Source organism: Heptranchias perlo, chromosome 4 (genome assembly GCF_035084215.1).
Source record: "Heptranchias perlo isolate sHepPer1 chromosome 4, sHepPer1.hap1, whole genome shotgun sequence".
NCBI classification, from domain to species: domain Eukaryota; kingdom Metazoa; phylum Chordata; class Chondrichthyes; order Hexanchiformes; family Hexanchidae; genus Heptranchias; species Heptranchias perlo.
The window spans coordinates 88,290,009-88,313,580 of record NC_090328.1 but is presented as its reverse complement, the minus strand read 5'-3'; the positions used below and the strand labels follow the sequence as shown (position 1 = coordinate 88,313,580).

Sequence of the window (23,572 nt, the reverse complement as noted above, 5' to 3'; positions counted from 1 at the left end):
GGGGAGAGAACCGACTAGTTAATGTTTCAGCATGGTCAACTTCAAATTTCAATTGGACTGCGTAGAGGAACTGGCAAGATGAGTGCTTCATCAGAGTGAGGGACAGCAAGTCATTATGTACAGTTGTTGCATGCCTCTTAGTAAGTGTCTTCAGAATGGCATTGACAGGGACTTCCAAACAAATCACCTGTGCAGCCTTTTGATGAGCCCAACATCCCTCCAAGAACTCTGCATTCCTCCAATTCTGGACTCTTGAGCATCTCTGATTTCCTTCGCCCCACCATTGAAGGTTGTACCTTCAGCTGTTTAGGCCCGAAGCCCTGGAATTCCCTCCCTAAACCTCTCTCTCCTCCTTTAAGACGCTCCTTAAAACCTACCTTTTTGACCAAGCCTTCGGTCACCTGTCCTAATATCTCCTTTTGTGGCTTGTTGTCAAATTTTGTCTGATAACGCTCCTGTGACGCACCATGGGATGTTTTACTAGGTTAAAGGCGCTATATAAATGCAAATCGTTGTTGTTGAGAGAACAGTGTGTACCAGACATATAACAATAGGACAGAAAGTGTCTTGCAAAATATGTGTATGAGATGCAACAACAAATTCTTAGAGAATATTTATTTCAGGTGTGTTAAAGAAAAAAAATAAACGTTTTAAGATTTGAAAGTGTTCTTTAGCATTCAAACAAGCTTTCTATGAAAATTTGATTAATCATAGCAGAATAAATCTTTCAGATAACGAGTAGAAATCAGGTGAAGATTGTTTCATTTAGTCGTCAGTTTCTCTTATTTTTGCTTTCTTTTTGTTCATCAGTTTTTACGAATGAATCCCCTGTGAAAAACCCCTCTCTAAACTGACACCAGCATATCTACCGAACAAGACACTCAGGTGACTCGTAGGAGCAGGACTGCAATGCAACGATATCTGGGTGGAACTAGAATCAGTTTTTTTTTGGTGATCCCTCCAAGTTGCAGTATCCCCTTTTCTAGAACGTTTTATCGGCCTGTATTAACGAATAAATAAACACACACTGTGTGAATTGATGTAGTTATTCTGCACTTGTGCAAAATATCAGCTATAATCTGAGATTTTGAATCAACCAAAGGCAGCCAGCCAAACCATCAGTCGTCAGCTACAAGGCAACAAAAGTAATGTAATAATCGTATAGGTATTTACAATTTTATACATATATATGTGTATGTGGGTGTATGTGTCTGTGCACACAAGTCAGATGTTTTTATGTGTAGTAGGTTAGATCCAATCAAAAGTATTGTGTACATAGGACAGTTATACCAAACTGGACAATGATATGACTTTTTTATTGCAACTTTAATAATAATGTATAAATCACATGAGAAAATGCTTCATGTCTTGCCTAAAGGAAAAGATTTTAGAATCAGAACATTTAACGGGCATGGCTTATTTATATCTTGGCATTTTATGGGATACGCTAAACATATGTAGTCACATAGCAGTGGAAAATATAAGTGCTGTATGGCCTACAACCTAGAATTATTAATTTTTGTAGTGAAATTTTACACTCACTAATTGTCAGTGCTGGGGGATGCAACATATTTTGTCACCCAACGCTCTGCACTCATTCCCAGCTTGGATATAGTACAACCAAATGTAGAGTAAAACACCCTCTACTCTACCCCAACAATGAGCCATAGCCTGAAGCTCAGAAGAGCGCTTCCTACTGCACCAGCTGACGATTGCACATTCCAAACCAGCCATCCATACGGTATTTCTAAGCAAGACTGCCAGTTTAGTTCTAATTTGTGCCAGGTTATGGGTGGTTTTATCATGGCACTCGTCTTATATGGGGCAGCCATGAGAGGTGAAAGGCCAGTGTGCTAATCACCTCCACCACCCAGGCCCTCAGTACAGAATTATTGCTGTTGTTTATTATTATTTGCAAAAGTTGTTCAAATGTTACCAGTTCACCCGCTTCAAAAGGAAACCAAAGCAGTTGGTCGACTTTATATTTATTTTTCTAAGACTGTACCTGTAAAAGGGATACAATGGCTTCAAACCAGTGACTTGAAGTCTGTATTGAAGAAAGAGGTTTTGAGAAAATTAAACAAGTGTTTTGTTTAATTATCCAGGGATGCCTAGAGACCATACTTCGTAACACTTTGCAAATTCACATGGCCAAAGCATCTCCAGGCCATGAGACATCTGCAAAGTCCCTTTCCCAAAAGGCTCCGGGCTATCTGTCCGCTCTGATGCTGCATCGAATTACACACACCTGATTGTGAACTGTAAGGGAATTGAAGACCTTGTTGCATTTTCCTTCCAAAGGATTGTTCCCCCTTGTTTTCTGTTGAAAACGCAGTTTTGCTTAAGAATCTGAGTTTACCAGAATACTCAACATTTTTAAAGAAAACCATTCAGGCTCTGAAACCTATTACATATCTGGAACTTTGTGTGACTGTGTTCTGATCAAAATGCAGAATTAAATAGAGATATTTCTTGATATGTGTAAAAAAAATTGTTAGAGCTGAAGATTAAATTCCTGCATGTATGACGACACATTTCTAGCATTGTAGAGAGAATGGAGAATCTGTAGTTATGACACAGAGAGCTGTTGGCATGGATGAGTGTAGTTGGATTTGTCCCAGTCAATACCATGGTGTTTGTCAGTATCACACCTCTATTGATCATAGGCCAGGAGCCTGCTGCTCACTGAACAACATCAGGTGATATCAGTAGCACAATGTCTCATCTGAACTGAATGATCTGTGAAATAGCTACCTCATATACCAATGGCTTTTGCTTGTATCATCCAATAGTAAGAAAATGAACTGCAGCATTGTGTTATATGAGGGTTATTGTTTTTCACTCTGTATTCATCTGACATTTGCTAGGATTTTTGTCTAACATTAAAGATGTGGCATTCTTTTCTAATTACCGAAGTGTCAGTATCTGGACAAGTCAATAGTTTGGATTGCACTCCATATCACGTCTTTGCCATTGTATACAGTTTCACATTTAGAGGAGCTCTATGCCAATAATCAACTCATTAACCCTTTGAACACCGATAACCAATCTAAATTTGGGTTTTCCACAGGTGAAAAATACCCTTTGGAAACACTTTTCAGCCAATCTAACCTCAGTTTTTCAAACATGTTCTCTTCAAAATGGACAGTGGGAGCTAGGAGGAAAAAGAAACTAGTAAAAGATTTGGAAGCTTTTTTTAAAGAGAGAGAAAAAGTTAGGATAAGATAGGCTAGGTATGATAATGCAGTAAAGAAAGGAATTTTTTTTAAAAATTAGGACAGATGGGGAAAATAGAGGGTGATTTTCTTATTTTTAGTTAAAATTGTGTATTAGATGTATATTTTAGTTCTGAGGTTAATATTACACTAGTGATGCTACTCCTGCTGTTTGAGTAGCTTTATTACAGTAATGCTAGTGTTATCTTCAGTTTCAGAAATCAAACAAAACTGGTTATGAGGTAATTGCCAAAAGAAGTAGAGGTGAGATGAAGAGAATTTTTTTTTTACACAGAGTTGTTATGATTTTTTTTTTATTCGTTCACGGGATGTGGGCGTCGCTGGCAAGGCCGGCATTTATTGCCCATCCCTAATTGCCCTCGAGAAGGTGGTGGTGAGCCGCCTTCTTGAACCGCTGCAGTCCGTGTGGTGACGGTTCTCCTGGAATGAACTGCCTAAAAGGGTGATGGAAGCAAATTCAATAGTAACTTTCAAAAGGGAATTGGATAAATATTTGAAGGGGAAAAAATTGCAGGGCCAGGAGGAAAGGGCAGGGGATTGGGACTAATTGGATAGCTCGATCACCGGCACGATGGGCCGAATGGCCTTTTGCTGTGTTGTATCATTCAATGATTTTATGAAAATTGGTCAGCCCAGTTGGAGTAGGAATTTCCCTGGACCTGGAAATCGGAAATCTAATTATTTACGTTTAGTTATTTTTATCTGTAGTCCCTCCCTGAACATTTTTGCTTTAAAAATGTTACTTATGATAGTTTAGAAATCTACTTTATCAATTTGACCTCTTCCTCATATTCTCAACACTGCCATTTTTGAACCAGAGCTGGGAAATTACTGAGAGACTTTTCATACAAGCTCCTCTCTGCTGTTTTGAGGGACATAAGAATAATGCACTTATTTTAAATGAATTAACACCCATGTTAAAATAATGGAGAGAAGATGCATTAAGTTCAGATTATAACATCACAGTAATTTCCAGGTTTGGGTAGGCTGTTGCTTTATACATTAGGGCATGATTTTCCTGTCCAAAATGCTCATTTCCCAGGCACATAGGAGATGGAAAGGGGGAGAGGAGACCTACAATCCCATATCTCTGCCTCCTTTACATTGCTGCAAAGTTCCAGGCCTTTATCTGAGGGAAGGGGCAGAGTGCCGGCATCTTCAACAGGCACAGCCAAAGAGCAGCCTTGCCAATGAGATGAAAAGGTTTTCCCTGGCCCTCCTGTCTCAATTTCCTCCTCCAACTCCAGAACATAGGCAGTGCTAGATCATAGGAAAATGACAGGCAGGAAAAGACCAGCTGATCCATCAAGCCTGTCCCACACCGATGATTCCTGGAGCATCATGACCAAACACTTCTTGCACCGCCCCCGCTCCAGTGTAATCTCCTAGGAGAGGCAGAATAAAACAGAAAAAAACCCGAGGCCAATAGGGGAAAGAAAAACTCTGGAAAATTCCTCTCCGATCCCCTCAAGCGATCGAAACCAGTCCAGGAGATCACAATGACCGTGCGTACGTTAACTATTAATCCACTTACCTTTTATGTGATGCAACCTCTGCCCCAGCCAAGAACTGATCCAACACCCTCCTGAAGGCATGCAGAGTCAGCACACACCGCACAAGCTGGCAATGCATTCCAGAGGCTCTCTACGCTGGGGAAAAGAAAAACCGCCTAACATCTAACCTATTCCTACTTTTTTGTAGTTTAAATACATGTCCCTGGTCCTCCCCAAACTGTCAAACTCAAATAATCTATCAATAGGCACGCATTCCAGCCCTTTCGTTATTTTAGATACCTCTATCAGGTCACCTGAGTCTACGCTGCTCTAAAGTAAATAGACCCAGCCTGAGTGAGTAACTGAGGTTCTTTAAGTTAGGAATCATTCTTGTAGCTCTCCTCTGAACCTTTTCCAAGGCTACTACATCACCCGCTACGTGAGGGGACCAAAACTGGGCACAGTACCTCAGGTGCAGTCTAACTAACAACCTGCATAATAACTGAATGGTCAATGATTTGTACTGAAAGGTTCTGTTAATACAACCCAATACCCTATTTGCTTTGGCTACGGCTTCACTGCATTGGTCGGGAACCTTCAGTGATCTGTGCACAATAACACCTAGATCCTTTTCTCTTTCAACAGCTTTCACTACCGTTCCCTGTAAATGATAAGTATATTCAGAGTTAGTCCTACCTACGTGCATGACACTGCATTTATCTTGGTTAAATGCCATTTGCCATTTGGTGTATTTCTCCCAGTGCATCTAAATCTTTTTGCAGAAGATTGTACTCCTTTACAGTCCTAACTCTTGCACAAATTTCAGTATTTACTGCAAACTTACTGACCAGTAGCGGGCCAAACACCGATCGCAGGGGGATACCACTAGTCTCCTGCGGGATTGGAGCCAATTCCTAATCCAGTGTATCAAATTCCCACAGATACCATCATGTTAAGGAACCTAGTGTGCGGTGCCTTATCAGAGGCTTTCTGAAAATCCAGGTGGACAATGTCAACTGGATTGCCCTCATTCGCTAACCTAGTAACTTTAAAAAAACTCACGTCATGTTTGTAAGACACGACCTTTTCTGGAAGCTGCGTTAAGTATCCCTAATGGCCCCTTCTCTTTCCCAGTAATCATAGAGTCTATAGGATCCCTTCAAGTATCTTCCCTATGATGGATGTCAAGCTGATGGGTCTTTAGATCCATGGCTCTGATTTGTTCTCTTTTTTTGAAAATCGGAACTATTTCTGGTAATCGCATATTACAATGATAATGGAGCTGTTGACTAATCATAGCAATCAATCTCTATCAATTAGTCTACAACAAACCCAGAAATGACACGAAAAACCCAGTGGTGGAAAGCTTTGGGAACCAAAGGTCCGAAGTCACATGTTCCTCCCTAACATGCCACACTTACCGTATATCATGTCTCAAATCTATCTAATTTGCATTTGAATGAATCAATTATAAATGCTTCCACCATCTCCCTAGGGAGTTTGTTCCATAAATTGACCACCCGCTCATTGAATTATTGGGGGTAATTTTAACCCCCCCCCCCCCCCCCCACGATGGGCGGGATAAAATGTCAAAAATGGGAAACCCAACCCCAACGCACTCACTTCCAGTTTTAATGGAAGCGGGTTTGGGTGCGGCTGAGTAACCGCTCTCAAGAGGCGGGCCCTTCATAATATGTTAATGAGGGTACTTTCATGAGATTTTGGTAGCAATTTGAAATTAACGCCTGCAGCACAGATTTCCTGAGACTCTGGAAACTCGGCAGTAAAATGGAGGCGAGATTGAGCGGCACTTCGTGGGGCTGGTTAAAGGTCAGGTGTCCCGATATGAATAAAGGCTCAGTGCTCACAGCTGCTTTCTCAGAACCTTCTGGTAAACTGTTTGTTGAGAGTTCTTGGGGTGACAGAAGTACAGGAGAACCTTGGAGGTTTTCCAACAGAACATCAAGGTAGATGGCACCATGACTGTTTAGATTGGACTTCGGAAGAGGAAGACTATCACCATGCACAGCAGCAAGGTCGTGCTGTGGTGGAAGCTGCAGGTGGACAGCAGAGAGGTGGACAACAGGGAGGAGAGCAACAGAGGGTCTGAGTTCGCAGGAGGCACAACCCACCGAACAAAGTGTAAAGACAGAGGCTTAGCTTCCTTGACCTCTCTGAAGAGCAGCACTTCAGATCGACGTATCAGGTGGTCGCAGACATCTGCAGCCTCCTACAAGGACAGCTGCTCCCTGCTGGACCTGGTGGCAACGTATTGCCCGTTGCTGTGAAAGTCACCACTGCCCTCAATTTCTTTGCGTCTTGCTCCTTCCAGGGTGCCACTGGAGACATATCAAGGGTCTCCCAGTCAGCTGCACATAAATGCATAAGGCAGGTGATAGATGGGTTGTTTGCCAGTGAGTCCACTTATGTCAACTTTCCCCGTGATGACAATAGCCAGAATGAGCAGGCACTCGGATTTGTGTCTCTGGCTGGCTTCCCACAGGTACAGGGTGCCATCGATTGCACACAGGAGACCACTAGATCAACCAGGAGTATTCGTCAACCGCAAGGGATTTCATTCCATCAGTGTTCAACTGGTGTACAACCACAAGAAAAGGTTCCTGGACGTGTGCGCCTAATTTCCTGGGAGCTGCCATGAAGCTTTCGTCCTGCAGCGTTCCAACATCCCCAACCTCTTTATAGCGAGATGCAGACTTAAGGGGTAGCTGTTAGGAGACAAAGGCTACCCCCTTCAAACTTAGCTGATAATACCTGTGAGGAACCCCACCAATGAAGCCCAAGAGCAGTACAACAAGAGCCATATCACCTCCAGATGTGTCATCGAGCAAGCCGTTGGCATGCTCAAGATGTGTTTCCGGTGCCTGGACAGGTGTGGAGGCACCCTTCAGCACTCGCCAGTGAGGGCCTTCAGAATGATCATGGTGGTGTACTACGTTCTGCACAGCATAACGCAGCAACGAGGATTAGAGGTGGAGGACAAGGATGACGCTCATCAATCATCATCTGATGATTCCGATGAAGAAGAGGAGGAGGAAGATGAAAATGGGGCATCCAACACTAGACCGGCTACTCACATAGCTGCTCGAGATGCTAGGGATGCCCTAATAGTTTGAAGGTTCAGTTAGTCACTCACCCTAGACAAAAGTAACTATCACATTCCCCGGACCCCCCTCCCCACTCACACAAAGCAGTCCTCTAACCAACCATTCACCCATTGCACATCTTCCAATTGGTCCTGTCAATTCATGTCTTCACATTTATCACTAAGCAACCGAAAGGCGAGTTGGCACTTGGCACACAAGAATGGGCAACATGGGGAAGTGGTACAAATTAATAAATTTTACTTGAGGTAATAACAAAAGGAAACTTAATAATATAACATTTCCACAAACACCCACGTGCAAACACTTGGTGAATTAAAATTTATTTTTCGTAGTTTGCCTATCGCTCCTACATAGTGCAACCCCTGTGGCTTCAACAGAGGTAGAGGCAGGCTGCTCTGATCCCTGCTGTGACTGCTGAGATGCTCTTGGCTGATGACCTCTTGGTTTGGGAGCCCATGAGGGCCGTGCCAAAGACTGCTTGACCTGCACCTGTGCAGGGGCAGACTCAGCCATTGGGAGAGGAGGCAGCATGTCGGTTACTAGCTGAGGGGAGGCAACTCAGGATATTCAGGGTTGTGAATAAAATGCATCTTTTTGCTAGAAAGTGTTCAGGATAAACATTCAAGGGATTCCTTCCAGAATCATAGAATTTTACAGCACAAAGGGAGGCCGCATGGAGCATTGCATCCGAGCCAAGTCTCTGAAAGAGCTTTCCACTTCCACTGCCCTTTCCCCATATTCTTATAATTTTTTATTTTTCAAATATTCATCCACTTCTCTTTTCAAAGCTATTATGGATTCAGCTTCCACTACTACTCCCGGTAATGCATTCCATATCCTAACAATCCTCTGCATAAAAAGGCACTCACTTTGTTCTTTTGATGATTGAAAGTTTTCACCCTTGTGCTTAAATCTCACCATGGCCATGCCCCTTCCCATCTCTAGAACTTCCTACAGCCCTACAAACACCCACTCAAGCTCTCTCTTCCTCTGACTCTGGTCTCTTGTGCATGCCCCCCACACCCCATCATTGGCAGCTGCCCGGAGCCACACACTGTGGAAATCCCTTCCTGGAGCCCTCTGCCTCTCTACCTCCTTAAAACCCACCTCTTTGATCAAGCTTTTGCTCATCCCCCCTAATCATTCCTTCTTTGGCTCGTTATCCATTTTCCCTTACACCTTTGTGAAGCGCCTTGGAACATTTTTCTTTGTTAAAGGCACTATATCAACACAACTTGTTGTTGTACTTTGGGGATTGGCACTGCGGCTTCCAGTCAGCAGATAGAGAAGACTTCCATCCTCTCCATTTCAATCTGGGGCCGAGAACAAAGTGAGCAGCAACTAGGGTCTCAACTCTGTTAGTCAAATCAGAGTTATTTCACATGGGGATGGACCATACTAAGGGCCGAATTTTCCTCGTCCTGTCCTTTCAGAGTCAGGGCAGGACTTCTGCTGATCACCCAACCCCGCCATGACTTTGACCCATTTTCCTGGGTCATGGCTCATTAGTATGCAGAATGGGCTCCCAGCGGGGTCCCCACAATGAAGAGGGAGACCACCCCTGCCAACAAGGTAACTCCTGATTGGTCCTGTAGTTGGAGTCCACTTAAAGGGGCAGGAGAGCCCCAAAGACTTCAGGATTTTTTTTATTGAAAGTCTCAGCACAAACTGAGGCTTTCAGCAGGTAAGGGATCAGGCTGAAATGGAAGGAGAGGAGACCATCACTAGATTTTCTCTCTCCATCATGGGACTTTGGGGCCTTACCTCTGCTACTCCACAGACTATAACCAGGCTTCACCTGACAGTCGTGGGGAACGGTGGTCAGAGAGGCAGATGGGAGGGAAACGGGTCAAGATTTGGAGGTGTCGGTGGGGAGGAGGCAGTAGGCCTCACTGTCTGATCTTTTCCTGTTTTTTACTCCTCTAAAAGACATGCACTCACCCACTGAGAGTCACTGTTAGAACTGGCCTGTACTAAACTCACCCTGGTGCTATTCTGTTGAGATTTACACCTAGATTTTGCCGAGCTAAGGTCAGACTGGAGATAGAAGCTAGTACCCTCCTGGTCTGTATGAATCAGTTGCTTACCGGGAAAAACTCACTGAGCCATCTGGGGAGCCAATAGGTCAATTTTAAGTGTGCTGGGGGGGGGGAATAGTAAAGACACTTTACATTACAGATGGAGCACAGGTAGTAATCACTCCATGTGAAGAAATAGGTAAATACAAGAACAAGGCTGCTTCTGGACAAATGGAAATCAGCACATGTCCAAAACCTGCACAGAGTGACTGAGCCTGTAGCCCTCAAAGCCACTGTCACCGAAGTTTATCATAAGAACGGACCCTGTTTATTCAGGAGGCAGGGGATTATAGTGGTCTGTCCAATTAAATAGCTTTTTTGTGTTCCTCCCAGCTTATTTCTTTTCTACAAATGTTCATATGTAAATGATTTGGGGTCAAGCTGTTTAGTGGGTCTTGTTGCTACTGCTATGCAGCTGGTTTTTCCTCGCTGTCTTTTTCAAGTGCATATTTTGGTGTGACATTTTGTTTGAACATTTTTAACTGTGTTTATAGCATATTTTGTTTTCCTTTTTCTGTTACAGCAGGTTAAGGGAAGGGCTGTTGTTAGTAGTTTGGGGCTGAAATAAAAGCAGGCTGGAGTTAGTTGTAAAGCTGGCATGTTAGACCATTTTGGTTTTCGGAGGGATGGGAAAGAGGGGAGACAGTCTGGGGAAAATCTTGCTGAACAAAGCAACATTATTGAGACCTCCTCAGGGATTCCAGTGATTTGTGACAATATGACTGCTGCAACTCTACACATTTCAGTTCATTCACGTATGACACTATTTACGTGCAGTCAATACATAAGGAGATATTTGACACTATTTAGTTTATCAACTAGTTCTGTTGTTCTAACAACCAGGTCACTGGACAGTGTGACAGCAGAAGATAGTTTATTCCTGATGATGTGATCTGTTGTCAAATTTTGAAAATTACTCAATAAGCTACCGCTTTAAGTTTGCCAACAGAAAATGACTGGTAGTGTTTACGTGATCTTGACAATTCATGAAATATGATCGCAAAACTAATCTTCAAATGTTGTATGTGGAAGACATTAGTCTTGAGGTTTTCTGGTTTTATTTATTTATACACACAGCTGTTGGAAAAATTCTAGATATTTTTAGATGCATATGCCAACAAAACTGTTATTGTGGAAATACTCTACAAAGCAGCTAAATGGAAACAAGTCATAATAATGACTTATTGCACTTCTGTGATTAAATTCAAACTAGTGTTGTTTGAATGGGATCATTGGAAACCACTAGAAAAGGTAACTGAGGTAATGGAATAGTGGAAGCAATGCTACGGTGATGATTCAATTTGCATTTGCGTATTAGAGTAGCACTTCCAACCCTGCTCAATGTGCTAAAGTGTATTGCTTTCTTGCTACTGAATATTTGAAAGGTTCTGTAAAACTTGACACTGCATCAGGTGCAGTGAAGTGCTGTTTATAATCAAATCTACTCTAATTGCTGTTTGAGAAGGAGTGATTTTTAAGACGATGAAGTGAGAATGTTAAATAAGGTGGCAGAATTAGATCCAAGATTCTCAAAATATTCGCAATGCTGCTCAAGTCACTTTGCACTTTTTTATATTGTGCTATTTAAATGTGGTGCTTACTTTATACCAGCTAGCTATTTTCAAAACATCAATAGCACAATTGATTTGCATTCATTTTAAGCAGCTCAAAATAAATGCTTAGAAAAAGGGAGAAGTGGGTCATTCTAGTGCAAGTGTGGGTCATTCTAGTGCAAATAATGCACGGCATTTAAAGTGCCAAGGAATGTATTATTGATGAGATCCAAAACATACCAATGTTTTATTGCTGGGATAAGAATGTAGCATAAAAATACATTTGTAGTAATTTTACCCAGTTTCATTTTCTAGGTATTTTATATGGTCAATGTTTCAGATAAAAATAACGTGATCCTTCAGAATAACTTTGAAGGATGAATTTTAAATAGCATTGTTTAAAGGGAGGACAATTTCATCCCATTTTTGGGAGAAGGAAAATATTTCTAATTTATGCTTAGGGTGCACTTAAAACTCTCACAGGGGTAGACTGGGTTTCATGTAGCACCAAATTTGTTAAATTTTTTATGGTTTCTTTTTAGATACTTTTTCTTCTTGTAAATTATTCCCATTTTAGGTATGCAGACCCTTAATACATCAAGTTAAGAAGGTGGAAGGTTAATCTTCCCCAGACTGCTTCAGAAGATCTGTTGCAGGCTGCCAGGGACCACCAGATTTGACTCTCACCTCCAGTTTGTCCTCTGATGTGCCCAGTAAATCCAATCATGGGGTGCATACATAATATATGAGGTGTAATATAACATGAGCAGAAATTTCCTCCAATTGAATATTGGGAAGACCAAAGCCATTGTCTTCAGTCCCCACCACAAACTCCGTTCCCTCGCCACCGACTCTATCCCCCTCCCTGGCCACTGTCTGAGGCTGAACCAGACTGTTCGCAACCTTGGTGTCCTATTTGACCCTGAGCTGAGCTTCCAACCCAACATGTTCTCTATCACTAAGACTGCCTACTTCCACCTCTGTAACATCGCCCGTCTCCCCCCCACCCCCCACCCCTCCGCCTCAGCTCATTTGCTGCTGAAACTCTCATCCATACCTTCGTTCCCTATAGACTTGACTATTCCAATGCTCTCCTGGCCGGCTTCCCACTTCTCACCTTCTGTAAACTTGAGCTCATCCAAAATTCTGCTGCCTGTATCCTAACTCGCACCAAGTCCCGTTCACCCATCAACCCTGTGCTCGCTGACCTACATTGGCTCCCGGGCCGGGAACACCTCAATTTTAAAATTCTCATACTTGTTTCAAATCCCTCCATGGCTTCACCCCTCCCTATCTCTGTAACCTCCTACAGCCCTACAACCCTCCAAGCTCTCTGCGTTCCTCCAATTCTGGCCTCTTGCGCAGCCCCGATTTTCATCACTCCACCATTGGCGACCGTGCCTTCAGCTGCCTAGACCCTAAGCTCTGGAATTCCTTCCCTAAACCTCTCCGCCTCTCTACCTCTCTCTCCTTCTCTAAGACACTTATGGTCACCTGTCCTAATATCTCCTATGTGGCTCGGTGTTAAATTCTGTCTGATAACGCTCCTGTGAAGTACCTTGGGATGTTTTATTATGTTAAAGGCACTATATAAAGTTGTTATTGTACAATCACACTTGCCTTTATTGTCCCCTCAGGAATTGCTTTTCTTCCTCCAATTCTAGGAGCATCATGGGACCCTCAAAGGAATACCCATCCTATCCACTTTGGTTGCTTCAAGTGAAATAGCAAGACAGCTGTAAGAAACAGAGTTGTATATAAAAGTCGTGCAAATAAACCAGGCCTAAACAACAACAAAAACTAATGCACCCAATAAAAATGCAGATAAAGCAATAGAACAAGCAAAAAAAATCTAATCTTCCAATCAAAAATTAAGAAGTGATATTTGTCTTTAAAAATTTTATTTTGCTCGTAGTCTCACCTGCCAGATGTGCATGATGGAAAATCATGCACATGGAACTTACAATTTTCAGGTGAGGCTCCATGTCAGGAGCAGCCTTGTGCTTTAAATTTGCTGTGCAACTTATGAGCATTTAAACCAAATGTTTTCAAAAATCTGTTACAACAGTAACATTGTACTAAAAATCTATTTTAAAAACACAAAGGCCTAGAAATTGACTTCGGCCTGTTTTCAGGCATGGAATGGGCGATGGCTCGGACCGCTCACTAGAGGCCTAAGGCTTATCTGAAATTGAATCTTGGACCTCATCTTAATATTCCCGGCGAGTCTCCGGACCTCCAATTTGGGCTGACTGACACACCGGCAGTGGTCGTCAAGTAGGTCCTGGAATGGTGGGAGGAGAATGGGAGGGGGGAGCAAACACGGGCCGGCAGCGGCCCACAGTAATGGAGCCAGCAGGAGCACTCCTGCTCCTCCTGCTCCACGTTAAGTAGTTTTAAAAAAACTTACCAGTAGTTTTTGGTGGCAGCCTCCAGCAGTCCCTTAAAGACTACTGGTTAGGCCACAGAAGGAACCAAAAAACTGCTTGGCACTGACCAATTTCCCAGTGGGATCTGTAAACAGGCAATAAGCCCTTCATTAGCATATGCAAGGGCCATAATGCTTGTTTCAGGCGGCCGCCAGGGGCACCTGAATATCGCACGAGCCAATATGGCATTGGACATATTTCAGGCAATTGAAGGAGGAAATGGATGGTAATGAAGGGGAGAGGGAAGGACTCGCAACACGTTCAACGTAGCCCCGTGAAATTGGACTTTGTGCCCCTGTTTTGCACTCAAAAAAGTTGAATTTCTGCCCCCAAATCTTTGCCACTTAGGAATTCCTGTCTCCATGGAGCTTCCCTGGCTCCCATTCCCAATAAGCACTGAAGGAAAAAAAGAGCAGAGTCAGCACAAATACCTATGTGCTCATTTGCATGAGGAAGCTAGTGCACGGCAGGCAAGCAAGCCCTCGGCACCACTGGCACTTCGATATGGCATCATAATCACTCTGTGCAGGCTTCAGGCCCAGTTAATACAGCGAGCCAGTACCTGTAGTACAGCACATTATCAATCCCTAGGAATTGGAGACCACATTTCAGCAGATGTTGGCTCTAATTTCCAGTCTGAGTGAAGTGAAATAGCTCTTTGGCAATGGTTTGCTGGCACCATTGATAAATTTTGTGCTGTTGAATGGTAGATCGTAGGCCTAGCTCCAAATCCATATATGACAACCTAAAAAAATAGCAAAAGCTTACCAATAGCCTCAAAAAGCAAAATGGCACAGTTCCAAAAAAAAGCTGACGACTCAAGAACAACACTGATATGATAACAAGTACAGTAGCTACAGGGGGCTTTGTAACTTAAGTGGTAGGTATACCCAACACACCTTTGCTTGTATTAGAGCAAACAAAACATAACTACTTGAAAACCTGAAGGATAAATCCAAATGTTGAAGAGATCAAATTATTGGTGCATTTCTAGGGAGTGTGTTCCCCCCCACCCAACAAAGTTTTGAATTACATTCAAAATTAAACATACTTTTTCATTTTGAAGATCGAGATGTTAAACAAACATTTTGTATCTGTCTTCAAAGTAGAGGACACAAAAAAATACCAGAAATAGTGGGGAACCAAGGGTCTAATGACAGTGAGGAACTTAAGATAATTAATATTAGTAAGGAAAAACTACTGGAGAAATTAATGGGACTAAAAGCAAACAAATCCCCTGGACCTGATGGCCTACATCCTAGGGTTCTAAAAGACGTGGCTGCAGAGATAGTGGATGCATTGGTTGTGATCTTCCAAAATTCCTTAGATTCTAGGTCGGTCCCAGTCGATTGGAAGGTAGCAAATGTAACCCCGCTGTTCAAGATAGGAGGGAGAGAGAAAACAAGGAACTACAGGCCAGTTAGCCTGACATCAGTTGTCGGGAAAATGCTGGAATCCATTATTAAGGACGTGGTAACAGGACACTTAGAAAATCATAATATGCTTAGGCAGAGTCAACACAGTTTTATGAAAGGGAAATCGTGTTTGACAAATATATTAGAGTTTTTTGAGGATGTAACTAGCAGGGTAGTTAAAGGGGAACCAGTGGATGTAGTATATTTGGATTTTCAAAAGGCATTCGATAAGGTGCCACACGATAGGTTGTTACACAAGATAGGGGCTCATGGGGTTGGGGTAATATATTAGCATGGATAGAGGATTGGTTAACGGACAGAAAACAGAGAGTAGGAATAAATGGGTCATTTTCAGGTTGGCAGGCTGTAACTAGTGAGGTACCGCAAGGATCAGTGATTGGGCTTCAGCTATTTACAATCTATATTAATGACTCAGATGAAGGGACCGAGTGTAATGTATCCAAGTTTGCTGACGATACAAAGCTAGGTGGGAAAGTAAACTGTGAGGAGGACACAAAGGCCACGATTTTATCTTTGAAGTATGGGTGAGTTGGGAGTTGTGGGGGGGCAAACAAAATAGGGGATTTCCGGAGCAGGCGGGAATCCTGGCTCCAACCCACCGGAAAATGCGCACGGCCCAGACCCATCTGGATGTGCGTGCGCTTCAGGAAGCCGGAAGTCCCGCCGACAATTAAAGCAGGTGGGACGATATTTTAAGCAGGAATTAAGCTATTTAATCTTGTTGAAATTGTGATTAATCTTATTATTGATGCAGGGAAATGATTTCAACGCTGCCTCAACGTCTTTCCTGTGCTGTGTGAAGCACGCCATGGTAAACTAGATGGGTTGCAGCCAGCAGACATTTGGACATTTAAATCCCTATTTGACAGATGGGGATAAAAGGTGAGTAATTGCAGCAGAGCACTCAGTTCTCTCAGACAAACTTTTGGCTGGGAGATCTTTATGTTTAGACTGAAAGGGCGCTAAATTGGGCCGTGTAGTGCCCATTGTTTTGGTACTACACGGCCCCTCTGACATCCAACTCAATGCACAGTCTTATCCCCGATCATCTAAACATTTCTTACAGTGCCTGAAGGATCCCCCACCAGCGCTATTTAAAGGGACCATGCAGGTGTTGCAGGTTAGTTGCTGGATTATTGCTTCTGGCTCCTGGAGGAGTAGGAAGTGTTTTTAAAAGCTCCCTATTCTTATTGAGAGTTCCTACACTACTTTTGAGAGTGCTTTGTCAGGTATTGCCATACGGGTCGGAAAGTTACAACCCTGGTGGAACAACATTCCTGCCAACCATGGGCGGTCTGCTAAGGCTTCCATTGGGCATTGAGCATGACTGGGAGCATGCAGAGAGGCCAAGCCCAGCAGGTCAAGCTGCGAGGAGACGGAGGACGAGGAGGCGCAGGGCGCTGAGCAGAAGGCCCTACCCAATAAGGGCACTCAGGGATCAATTCTCTTACCTCAACATGACCGAGGAGGATTGCATCCAACGCCTGAGGTTCACCAAGGAAGCCGTCACCGAGATCTGTCGACTGGTGCGGCCACGACTGCAGCCTCAGAGCGGGGCGAGGACAGCATTGCCTGTGGCTGTGAAGGTCACTGTGGCGCTGAATTTCTTCAGCTCAGGAGCATTTCAGGCCTCTGCTGGCAACATGTGCAACATCTCGCAGTATGCAGTGCACTGCTGCATAAGGGAAATCACAGATGCACTGTAGCACATGAGGAACAGGTTCATCGCCTTCCTTCTCGACAGAGACAATCAGAACGAGCAAGCATGGGGGGTTCGCTCGCATTGCTGGCTTCCTCATGGTGTAAGGTGCCATGGACTGCACACATATTGCCCTGCGTGCCCCACACATCAACTTGGCTGTCTTTGTCAACCAAAAGGGCTTCCACTCCCTCAACGTGCAGCTGGTGTGCGACCACACGCATCGCATCTTGGAGGTACCCTGGGAGCAGTCACAACGCCTTTGACATGCAGCAGTCCAACGTGCCAGCTATCTTTCACCCAACTCGGCAAGTCAAAGGCTGGCTACTGGGCGACAAGGGCTATCCCCTCACACTGTGGCTCATGACAGCGGTCAGGAATCCACGCACATGTGCACAGTAGGCCTATAATGAGCGCCATGCTGCCCCACGCAACATCGTTGAGCACACCATAGGCCTCCTCAAACAACGCTTCCACTGCCTGGACCGGTCTGGAGGAGCCCTGCAGTACTCCCCTGAGCGGGTGGGCAGATTAGTGGTGGTCTGCTGCATGCTGCACAACCTCGCCATCATGAGGGACCAGTCTTTGCCACCAATGATTGCAGAAGATCCTGAGCCAGAGGTGGAGGAGGAGGCTGAGGAGGAAGAGGCGGAGGAGCAGGAGGAGGAAGAGGTTGAGGAGGAGCAGGAGGAGGGGGTGGAGCCGGAAGAGGAGGTGGAGGAAGACGCAAGATTGCAGCAGGAACCACACGCAAGGGCTCTGTGTGCTCGCCTGATCTGTGCCCGCCATCAATAATTTGAACTACATCCCCCAACTCACCAACAGTCCTACATTCCCCACCTCTCCCCTCCCACAAGACAATCAATTCGCCGTCCATCTGATTACACGTTGGTGTCCCTCTCAGCTCATTGCATGAATAAAAACCACTACCATAAGCAAAATCAAACTCTCATTTATGGATTAATAAATGAAAATATGCAAACATAACAGAACTATTCACCCTTGTGCATTCCATTAGTGCCTGTTGTTCGTGTGCCTTTACCTATCTTAGTGTTCCTACGAGGTGCTTCCCCAGTGGCTGGAGCATGGGTGGTGAAAGGCTGCTGGCTTTCAATGGAGGAACATCCAGATGGTCTTGGAGGACGACATCGAGCAGCTCTGGGCCTGGAGGGCTCGGCTTCAGACTGCACCATCTCAGCAAGGGCTGCAGCAGTCTGGCCTGGCTGGCCGACAGGCAACAACAGGGGCACTGGCCGAGTGGCAGGGGTGGGAGCAGGAAGGCTGTCGACCTGAGAGAGGACAGCAGGTCCGACTGCCATGGCGCCACTGCCACTTTTCCGGAGTGGCACCTCAGCAATCCTGGTGATCAGCTGGAGAACGGATTGCTGGAGTGCTGTGATGCCCTGGAAGCCCCGTTCCACAGTGGTCCCCAGATAGCAGCAGTCTGAGCTTCCAATGCAGCAGTCAGACCTTGGATGGCAGACGTTTGTGCTGCAATGGATGCTGTGACATCGGTTAGCAGACGCTGCATCATGGTGGGTTTCACAGGTGCGCTGATGGAGGTGACCACCCGTTCCATGTTGGAAAGGATGGGCTCCAAGCTCTGCGCAAAGCCCTGAGCCAAGTTGGAGCTGGACTCCTCCATGCCCCTTCTCATTGTGCGCAGGCTTTCTGGCAGGTTTTCCAGTGCCCCAAGCATTTGGTGGTGTACGCCCATCAGCTGTCTTCTGTAGCCTGGCCCATCGAAGTCCTCATCTGACTCCACTGCAGCAGAACTAGTGAGCGACCTCGCCATCCGGCGAGCTGGCACCTGTGGTATCCGTTCCCTTTGCCCCGGCTCCTGTGCATTTGTGCTCAGTGTCTCACCACGTGCAGATCCCTCCCCGAACCTAACCTCTAAAGAACGTTCAGTGTAAGTCTCTGAGCTGGTGGAAGCTGTATTTTCTGTATTGTTTTCTAATTTCGGGGATCAACTCTGAGACTGAAATTCAAGCGGTTTAAATTTGTTGATTTGATGCCTTATCTATGGGTTGGTTTGAACTACTTATAGACCAATTAATTCATAGAATCATAGTATCAAAGTTACAGCACAGAATCATAGTACCAAAGTTACAGCACAGGAGGAGGCCATTCAGCCTATCATGCCTGTGCTGGCTGTTTGACAGAGCTATCGAATTAATCCTATTCCCCTGCTCTTTCCCCAAAGCCCTGTAAATGTTTTCCCTTCAAGTATTTATCCAATTCCCTTTAGAAAGTTACAATTAAATCTACTTAATTGGTGTGATTCACTGTTCTCTGATTGTCTGCCTTTTCCTGTGATTGTTGGACTATTGTGTAAATTAAGACAGTATAAATTTGAGTTCACTGACAAGAGATTAGTCTTGAACAATGAGAGACCAATGGAGTTTGAAAGGTCTATAGTGTTTGGAGGTTAGCCTCAGTCAGTTCTGCCTTTGAAGGAGTTTAATCTTGAGGTGCAGTTACTCTAAAATTATACTTGAGGATTTAAATCACTAAGTTGTTATTTTGATTTTATTAAACTTTTAAAAGAAAACAGTTTGCTTAAGAATAAAGGGATATCTGAACTGTGTGATTTGTGTACCTGCACTCTATGGGAGGTGCTGGATGCTTCGTTTGTCCAGAAAGATCACACATGCAGGAAATGCTTCCAACCATAAGACCATAAGAGATAGGAGCAGGAGTAGGCCATTCGGCCTCTCGAGTCTGTTCCGCCATTTAATGAGATCATGGCTGATCTGATTTTTACCTCAACTCCACTTTCCCGCCCTTTCCCCATATCCTTTGACTCCCTTGCTGATCAAAAATTTGTCTAACTCAGCCTTGAATGTAATCAATGACTCAGCCTCCACAGCTTTTTGGGGTAAAGAATTCCAAAGATTCACAACCCTCTGGGAGAATAAATTCCTCCTCATTTCTGTCTTAAACAGGTGACCCCGTATTCTGAGACTACGCCCCCCAGTTTTAGATTCCCCCATGAGGGATAACATCCTCTCAGCATCTACCCTATCGAGTCCCCTCAGAATCTTGTATGTTTCAATAAGATCCCCTCTCATTCTTTTAAACTCCAATGAGTATAGACCCAACCCGTTCAATCTTTCCTCATAAGACAACTCTTCCATACCCAGAATCAACCCAGTGAACCTTCTCTGAACTGCCTCCAATGCAAGTATGTCCTTCCTTAAATAAGGGCACCAGAACTGTACGCAGTACTCCAGGTGTGGTCTCACCAGCAGCCTGTACAGTTGTAGCATGACTTCCCTGCTTTTATACTCCATCCCCCTAGAAATAAAGGCCAATATTCTGTTTGCCTTTCGGATTACCTGCTGCACCTGGATGTTGACTTTTTGTTTTTCATGTACGAGGACACCCAGATCCCTCTGTACTGCAGCATTTTGTAGTATTTCTCCATCCAAATAATATTTTGCTTTTTTATTTTTCCTCCCAAAATGGATGACTTTACATTTTCCCAGATTATATTCCATCTGCCAAATTTTTGCCCATTCACTTAACCTGTCAATATCGCTTTGCTGACACTTTGGTCTCTATTTTAGCACCCGCGATCGGGTGCGTTCCTGGCGGGGGGGCTACGAAAATCGGGGATTCCTGGGGCGGGTCGGGAGCCCGGCTCCAACCCGACCCATTTCTGGGTTCCCCACTGATGCGCTGACATGCGCACGCAGCCCCCACATGTGGGACTCCCGCTGGCGGGGTGCCACTTAAGGTATTTATCTAGGTATTTCAGGTCGTTTAGAGACCTGATTAACGTGATATTTTAGGAGGGTTGGGATTTTGCAAACAACTGGGACTGTTTCCCGTACTCAGGGAAACACTCCCAGTTCAAATGGACGTGTTGCAGTCATCAGCCTGTGGCAGCTGCAAAGGTCCATTTGACAGGTGTGGGGTGGGGGGGGGGAGACCCTTACTCATTGCAGGAGGCCACTCTGTCACTTTGGACAAAGTTTGGCCTCCACCACCCTCCTCCTAACAACAAAATTCACCAACTTGCACACTTACCCCGGGGTCCAGACACATGTACCTACCTTGCGGACCCCCTCAGATGTACATCTTCTGGATGGGGGCCGCTGTAGCTGCAGTCATGACCTCCTCGGAGGGCGAACAGCATCACCAGCCTCGCCGTCCACGCTGTCCACCTCTGACACGTGGAGCTCCACAACAGAGCGCTGTGACACATCCACCTGTACAGCAGGAGGGAGGGCAACCGCAGAGAGAGATGCGTCGCAGAGGGCACTACCCTCGCCACAGGATCCACAGACCGAGGCTCAGCTTCCTGGACCTCTCTGAGGACAGTGCACACAGAGGCTCAGAGTCACTCGACATGTAGTCGTGGACATCTGCAGCCTCCTTCATGCCAAGCAGCTCCCGGCTGGCCCGAGCACCATCTTCTTACGTGTCGCTGTCAAAGTCACCACTGCCCTCAACAACTTCTCCTCCACATCCTTCCAGGGTGCCACCGGGGACGTCGCCGGCATCTCTCAGCCGTCTGCACAAAAGAGCCCTGCAAATACACCTACACCCACTCTGCAGTGACACAATGGGTGGCATCAGTTGTGGGTCTTCATTGTGATCCTCAGGAAAGGGCATTATTGCACAAACCAGACAAGATTCACAAAGACGTGACAGTGGTGGTGCCAATATAATATGTAATGTGAGTTGATCAGAAATCAAATATAAATAAAAACCATGACAAACCCTCAAACATCCTTGTGCATCCCCTTCATGCTCACGACACGTTTGCCTTACGCTTCCTACTGCACATGTGTGATGCATGCCCTGTGGCTGCAGCACAGGTAGTGGGTTGAGTGGTAGTGGCGGGATGAGTACTGGCGAGGTGAGTAAGTGCAGGTAAGATGAGTATGAGGTTTGAGTGGGTGTGAGGAGTGATGTGACAGAGTAGTGTTGGCTGTGCAGAAGGAGATGTGGGGTGGGGGCGGTAATGTGGCAGACGGAGTGTAGGGGAAAGAGTAAGTGTACTCACTTTGGCTGACCTACTGAGGTCATTGGAGCACCTCCTGCACTGTATGCAGGTGGGCGATATGTTGGTGGTGCAGGTGACCTCCTCTGCCACCTCGAGCCAGGCCTTCTTGGTGGCAGAGGCAGGCCGCTTCCACCCACCCGCCGGGGGGGATGATCTCTGTCCTCCCCCTCCTTCTCACCCCATCCAATAAGAGCTGGAGTGAGGCATCATTAAACCTGGGAGCAGCCTTTCCCCTGGGCTTCTCCATGCTCTAACTTTTCCTATTTCTTGCAGCATCAGTCAGTGGAGGACTGCCCCTTTAAATAGAGCTCCTCGAGCTGACAGACCTTACTGCACATGTGCAGTCCGCCCGCTGCGCAGCTCAGCAGCGGGGAACCTGGAACAAGAGGTAAGTGGATCCAATCAGCCTGCGATTGCGCACGGGGCAGACTGATTTCACCGGGCGTGTTACCCACGCACCCAATCGCCCCCCCCCCCGCCGCGAACCCGCCACCATGGTAATATAGGGCCCTTTGTGTCCTCATCGCAACTTGCTTTTCCACCTATCTTTGTATCATCAGCAAATTTGGCCACAAGACACTCTGTTCCTTCATCCAAGTCATTAATACATATATTGTAAATAGCTGAGGCCCCAGCACTGATCCCTGCGGCACCCCACTAGTTACAGATTGCCATTTTGAAAATGACCCTTTTATCCAGACTCTATCCATACCTGTATATTACCCCCAACACCATGAGCTCTTATCTTGTGCAGTAATCTTTTATGTAACACCTTATCGAATGCCTTTTTGAAATCCAAATATACTGCATCCATTGGTTCCCCTTTATCCACTCTGCCCGTTACTTCCTCAAAGAACTCTAATAAATTTGTCAGACATGATTTCCCCTTCATAAAACCATGTTGACTCTCCTTGATTGTATTATGAGTCTCCAAATGTCCTGCTACTACTTCCTTAATAATGGATTCGAGCATTTTCCCAATGACAGATGTTAGGCTAACTGGTCTATAGTTACCTGCTTTCTGTCTCACTCCATTCTTGAATATGGGTGTTACGTTTGCGGTTTTCCAATCCGCTGGGACCTTTCCAGAATCTAGTGAATTCTGGAAGATTACAATCAATGCATCCACTATCTCTGTAGCCACTTCCTTTAAGATCCTCGTATGCAAGCCAACTGCTTGTACACAAGGTCAAAATTTCTGATATTGAGGAGGAGGAATAGGGATACTCCTGTCACAAACAGGAAGTTGAAGGGTTCGTGAATTGCACATTCTAGGAGGTGGCAGCTTGCAGGCAGAACGAGATGATGTGGAAGAAAAGTGGGTATAGGAAATGGAGAAAGGAGGCAGTATAACCATCACCTGAAAACACTGAACCGACAAACAGGTATTCCGAAATGAAAACCTGTGACAATGACAACTATGGGGAGGCCAGTCATAAGCATAACCACAGTGTAGCAAGTGTTTGCAAAAGATGGAGGAGTGAAGTATAGAAGCACAGTAGTAAT

General features: G+C 45.1%; 1 protein-coding gene across 1 annotated transcript in view; it reads left to right on the top strand.

Moving 5' to 3' along the window:
- carm1l (coactivator-associated arginine methyltransferase 1, like) overlaps positions 1–2,910 on the top strand; it is a 101,660-nt gene extending 98,750 nt beyond the window's left edge. The window contains exon 13 of the mRNA XM_067983284.1: positions 811–2,910. Within this exon, the coding sequence (XP_067839385.1) occupies positions 811–823 (13 nt within the window). The 3' untranslated portion in view covers positions 824–2,910. The remainder of the gene's footprint in view (positions 1–810) is intronic.
- The last annotated feature ends 20,662 nt before the right edge of the window (positions 2,911–23,572 follow it).